We start from the raw sequence: 5,906 nt of genomic DNA, 5'->3' as shown, positions 1-5,906 counted from the left end.
ATGGACATTGGGCTCTTTCCATAATTTGGCTCTTGTTGATAATGCTGCTATAAACATCAGGGTGCATGTACCCCTTCAAATCAGTGTTTTTGCATCCTTTAGGTAAATACCTAGTAGTACACTTGCTGGGTTGTAGGGTTGTTTTATTTTTAGCTTTTTGAGGAAACTCCATACTATTTTACAGAGTGGCTGCAGTAGTTTACATCTACACCAACAGTGCAAAAGTGTTCCCCTTTCTCCATATCCTCATCAACATCTGTTGTTTCCTGAGTTGTCAATTTTAGCTATTCTGACAAGTGTGATGTGGTATCTCATTGTGGTTTTGGTTTGTATTCCCCTGATGATGAGTGATGTTGAGCATCTTTTCATGTGTCTGTTAACCATCTGGATGCTTGGAAAAATGCCTATTCATGTTTTCTGCCCATTTCTTTTGTTTTATCTTTTATTTTTTTAATGTTTATTTTTGAGAGAGGGAGAGAGAGGCAGACAGAGAGAGTGTGAGTAGGGGAGGGGCAGAGAGAGAGAGAGAGAGATAGACAGACAGACAGACAGAATCTGAAGTCGGCTCCAGGCTCTGAGCTGTCAACACAGAGCCTGATTCAGGGCTCAAACCCATGGACCGGACCATGAGATCATGAACTGAGCTGAAGTCAGATGCTTAAACAACTGAGCCACCCAGGCACCCCTTCTACCCATTTCTTAACTGGATTATTTGTTTTTTGGGTATTGAGTTTGATAAGTTCTTGCTTTTGCATTTCAGCTTACTTGTGATTTTCTTACAAAAGTAAACCTATATAATTTCATTTCTTACAAATTGCCCCAATATGGAATTTATAATTGAATAAAATGATAAATTAATTTTCATTTTGTGGTAATATTGTGTTAAATGCTTTTTTAAAAAAATGTAACCCATTCCATGAAAGGACAATGGTAAGAAATAAGTGAGTGTTCACAGACACTCTTGTCTATGAGATACAAGAAAAGGTATTTCTGTCTGGGAGTTAGAAACTATGTACAGCTCTTTACATTAACCTATGTATCAGACCAAGCTGGAAATCAAGAAACCAAAGTCAAATCCACTTACCTAGTATCTAGTTATATTCACAACTGCTGTCTTAAGACAACCAGTTTTCTTAGTGATACATAGGTGCCAAAGGGGATATTAACTGTAGGAGCCAGGCTTGGACACATTTTTTACAATTCTGAAGTTGTCAGAGTCATTTTCTTGGATATTATTGAGGGAGGTAGGACATGCTGTAAAAGAGGCAAAGGACAGATAAACACAGTGTGTAGATTTGCTAATAAGGAAAACTAAGGCATAAATAAGTCATGTATCATCATTTCCAAGAAACTCTTTGGAGTCTCTATGTCCTATCATTCCAGATTATGAAATTGTTGTTTCATATCAGTAGGAAAGACCATTTTTGTATCAGTTGAAAGAGTTTGAATATAAATATGACATTTATCAGGATAGCTTAATTTACCTTTATATACCATGCTTTTCCCTTTCAAATATGATTGGCAGAGAGGGAATTCTTCAGTTAATCTATTTTCTTTTAAGAACATATCAGTGGAAGAAAAAGGTAAATTTCATGTCTTGTACTGAAACTTCTATATTTTCCTACAAAAACTAGTATAAAATAGATACCATCTCATTTCAAATGGCAAAGATAAGGCTGACAGCAGATTTTATCTTAAATTTCTATTTGATTTTTCAGCATGTTTTAATTACATTTTATTGATAAACTCATGGAGATATTTTAATAATGCTTTAATTTTAAACGTTTTATTGATGACACAGAAGTAGAAATTTAAGAAATATTAATTGATACATATTATTATTTCTCGTAAAATACATTTCATAGTGCTTGTGGTTTTTAGTAGCTTCTTATAGTATAGCAATATGTATCTTTTCTATGAATGTTTAAGCTGCTTTGCTTTGATATGAGAAACAATGGAGATTATTGACACATGAATTTTAGTTACACAGGATAAGATTGACTATTTTCTATACAGAAAGCCAGTTAAGACCTGGTTTTTAGGCTAGTAAGAAAAAGAGGCGTTGTTTATATACATATGTCTAACTGAAAGAATGAATTGAGGTGTTTGAAGAATTTATGTAGAGAAAGGCAGAGAGTTCTTCATTCAGCTTTACTTTTAAGGGTATACTTTTTTCATAATAACATTCATTTATTTGAGTAAAAGGCCATTCTCTGGACCACATTCTTAAAGGCTTGCTTCACCTGCTGATTCCTTAGTGTATATATGAAAGGGTTTAAGAGAGGAGCCACTGAGGTATTGAGCACAGCTACTCCTTTGCTTAAAGTCACCCTTTCCCTTGCAGAACGCTTAATGTACATGAAAATGCAGCTTCCATAAGAGAGGGAGACCACTATCATGTGGGAGGAACAAGTGGAAAAGGCTTTCTTCCTTTGACTTGTGGAAGGAATTCTCAGAATTGTACGGATGATGTATGTGTAAGAGAGAATAACTAGCGTTAAGGTGACCATAAGTGTTACCACCGCTAAAAAAAATGCCATGAGTTCTAGAAAGTGAGTGTTTGTGCAAGAAAGCTGTAGAATTGGAGAAGCGTCACAGATAAAATGATCAATTACATTGGAGGCACAGAAATCCAACTGTAGAAGCAACAGTATTGGTGGAAAGATGATCAGGAATCCTGCAAGCCATGAGCTAAAGACAAGAAGGGTGCAGACTCTGCTGCTCATGATGGTCATGTAATGGAGAGGCTTGCAGATGGCCACGTAGCGGTCATAGGACATGGCAGCCAGAAGGTAAAATTCTGTCACCCCCAAGAAGATGAAGAAAAATAGCTGAGTCACACAACCATTGTAGGAAATGGTTCTGTCCCTTGTCACAAAAGTGACAAGGAATCTGGGAATGCAGACAGATGTGAATGATATTTCTAGGAATGAGAAGTTTCGAAGGAAGAAATACATTGGAGTCTGCAGGTGGGCATCTGAAAGGGTGAGGGTGACAATGATCAGGTTCCCAGTCACACTTAGCATGTAGGTAGCAAGAAGAAATACGAAAAGTACAACCTGCCACTGTGGGTCATTTGTCAATCCAAGAAGAATAAATTCTGTTACTGAGGTGTAATTTTTCATTATCTTCCTTCTTTATAATGATATTTTTGTGTAGCTGTAAAATAGATGAAAAAATAAGAAAAGTTACGACACCAGGAAAGAAAAACATACACACATACACAAACACATAGACACACTTTTAAATAATGTTTGTTTATTTTGAGATAGAGGGAAGGAAGGGGCAGAGACAGAGGGAGAGAGAGAATCCCAAGCAGTCTCCGTGTTGTCAGCGCAGAGTCTTACCTGGGGCTTGATTATATGAGCTGTGAGATCATGACCTGAGCTGAAATAAGAGTCAGGTGCTTAACTGACTGAGTCACCCAGGCACTCCAACTTAAATAAATAAATAAATAAATAAATAAATAAATAAATTTTAAGTCATTGCTGCCTTATATTTTTAGAGAAACATGATACTGACATTTATAATAATTATATAATAATATATAATAATAAATGTTAGTATGTCATATATTAATTCATTATTCTTGTATATCTTTCATTGTATTCTCACATATCTCAGTATAAATCCCTGTCTTCTGAATATTTTGGTATATACCTGAAAACAAGAAAAAAAGATTAAAACCTCTAAGATGAAAACCTTTTCTAATAAAACTCAGCTTACTCCCAGCATACTACAAAATTTTGAAGGTATTTTTTGTTACTTTCTTCATCATATATATTTTAACTTTTCTATTTTGAATAACCATTTGTCTTCTCCCATTCAAACTTTTACAATCTTCAGAGACCACTTACTTGCCCATCTGGTAGAATAATGTTCCATGATAACAGTATACAGACACATTTAATGCATGGGAGGGTAGTCCCAATCGAATTCCAATGTCTGTGTCACAAGACATTCTAGTTTTAATTAGTAATTTGCCATAGTGGTCTTTTCTAAGATTATAAACATATTCTTAAATATATTTGTATTTAGTATCTACCTATCGTGAGTCTGCTCTCTGATACATAAAGCACTACTGTTTCTTAAGTCCTAATTTTATTTTTGTAAATTGTAAATTGTAAATTTTGTAAATTCTAAAATGATTTTGGGGCTCCTGGCTGGCTCAAAGGAGCGTGTTACTTTTGATTTGGGGTTGTGAGTTCAAACCCCATGTAGGATGTAGAGATTATCTCAATAAAAAAAACTTAAAAAAAATAAAATCATTTAGCACTTTTCCATAATATTGCCTATTGTTTTCTTGAGGGAGACAAAAGGTACGCTTTTGGGAAGCAAGGATTATTTCTTATTTCTTTTATTTTTCATCTTTGGCTTTAATGCAACTCTTGATGTTTATCAGGATTTGATTTTTTCCTGTTTAAAGTTTTTATTTTCCATAAAAGCTTTAGATGCGCTGTCATCTAAGATCATTTTAAAAAATGCTTAACTGTCCATACAGCCTAAGTCTGTAATGTCTCCTTTGTTTTCTACATCCTTCTGAGGTTTCAGAGCTTTCAAAAGGAATGGTATTTTCTGAGAATTAGCCAATTAATTTAGTGTGTTAATGAACACATTAAAATCTTTACCTGATTGCTAGGAGGGGATTATTCCTACTTTGCATCATCTCTCCTCCTCGTGGTCATAAGATATGCATTTTTTTTTTTTTTTTGTCTTCTGCCTTTACATGATGGATGCTAACCCTCACTGTATAAAATTCACATTGTGTAAAATTAAAACAGAAAATGTATCTGCTCAGCGTTAAGACACATGAAATAGTTTCAAATCTTGCACAAAAATGATTACATGGTATCTTGATATTGATTATATTAAAAATAATTATTAAAAGACATTTAGATTAAGAACACAAAAATATGTAGTCTTATCAATCACTGAATATTTACATTATAATGAACAAAAATGTTGCATGAAACTATTACATTGTTGCAGTTTAAAAATTTCTTCATTTATATATTTCATATAAATTGTGTGGTTTAATTTAGTCATATATAGTATTGTGCATAATTGAGAAAACTTGCATAAAGCATAAATTTATCCTATTAAAGCAAAATTGCATTCCTGAAAGAAACTACTAAAGACATACTTTTTTTTTAATGTTTATTCATTTTTGAGAGAGAGAGAGAGAGAGAGAGAGGGAGAGGCAGAGCATGAGTGAGGGAAGGGCAGAGAGAAAGGGAGACACAGAATCTGAGGCAGGCTCTAGGCTCTGAGCTGTCAGCACAAAGCCTGATGCAGGGCTTGAACTCACAAACCATGAGATCATGACCTGAACCAAGTTGGACGCTCAACCGACTGAGCCACCCAGGTGCCCCAAGACATACTTACTTTTATGGTAAATATGGTTGGTTTAGTCATTGTCATTTCTAATGGCTTATTTAATTTGTTTAAATGTAAGAATTTTGGGAATTTTCAAAAGTCTTTGCAATCTGTTTCTTCTCTGTAATCTTATCCTTGTAACCAAGTATTCAAAATATTGATAAAGCATAATTCAGGGAGCTTCTCTGCAATTTTTATAAAAAGGGCATACATCAACTTATTTCTATACATTAACCCAGATTTCTCGAAGGATCTGAGTTCTCAAGATATCCTACCTATTGCCACTTTAAGAAGTATTGTCTTGATACTTGAAATGAAGTAAGTGATAGTTGAAATGAAATAAGTTATAGTTGAAATGAAATAAGTTATAGTTGAATGAAATAAGTTATAGTTGAATGAAATAAGTTATGGTTGAAATGAAGTTATAGTTGGAATGTCTTTCCAGGTATGGTGGGCAAGATGATATGATCTTAGTAATGTTATTCAGGCTAGTTATCATTTTATCTGCTCCATTCACAATGGACTCAGGG

General features: G+C 34.2%; 1 protein-coding gene across 1 annotated transcript; it reads right to left on the bottom strand.

Annotated features, from left to right (window-relative positions):
- Nucleotides 1-2,186: 2,186 nt before the first annotated feature.
- On the bottom strand, nt 2,187-3,125 carry LOC122223627 (olfactory receptor 6C75). Its single transcript, XM_042944603.1, has one exon. The coding sequence runs from the start codon at nt 3,123-3,125 to the stop codon at nt 2,187-2,189; it is 939 nt and encodes a 312-aa protein (XP_042800537.1).
- Between the last annotated feature and the right edge of the window lie 2,781 nt (nt 3,126-5,906).

Source organism: Panthera leo, chromosome B4, assembly GCF_018350215.1.
Source record: "Panthera leo isolate Ple1 chromosome B4, P.leo_Ple1_pat1.1, whole genome shotgun sequence".
Lineage (NCBI taxonomy): Eukaryota > Metazoa > Chordata > Mammalia > Carnivora > Felidae > Panthera > Panthera leo.
This window is presented reverse-complemented; position numbering and strand designations above follow the sequence as displayed.

Coding starts and splice junctions, on each gene's coding strand:
- LOC122223627 (XM_042944603.1), bottom strand. CDS start 3,125: ATGAAAAATTACACCTCAGTAACAGAATTTATTCTTCTTGGATTGACA.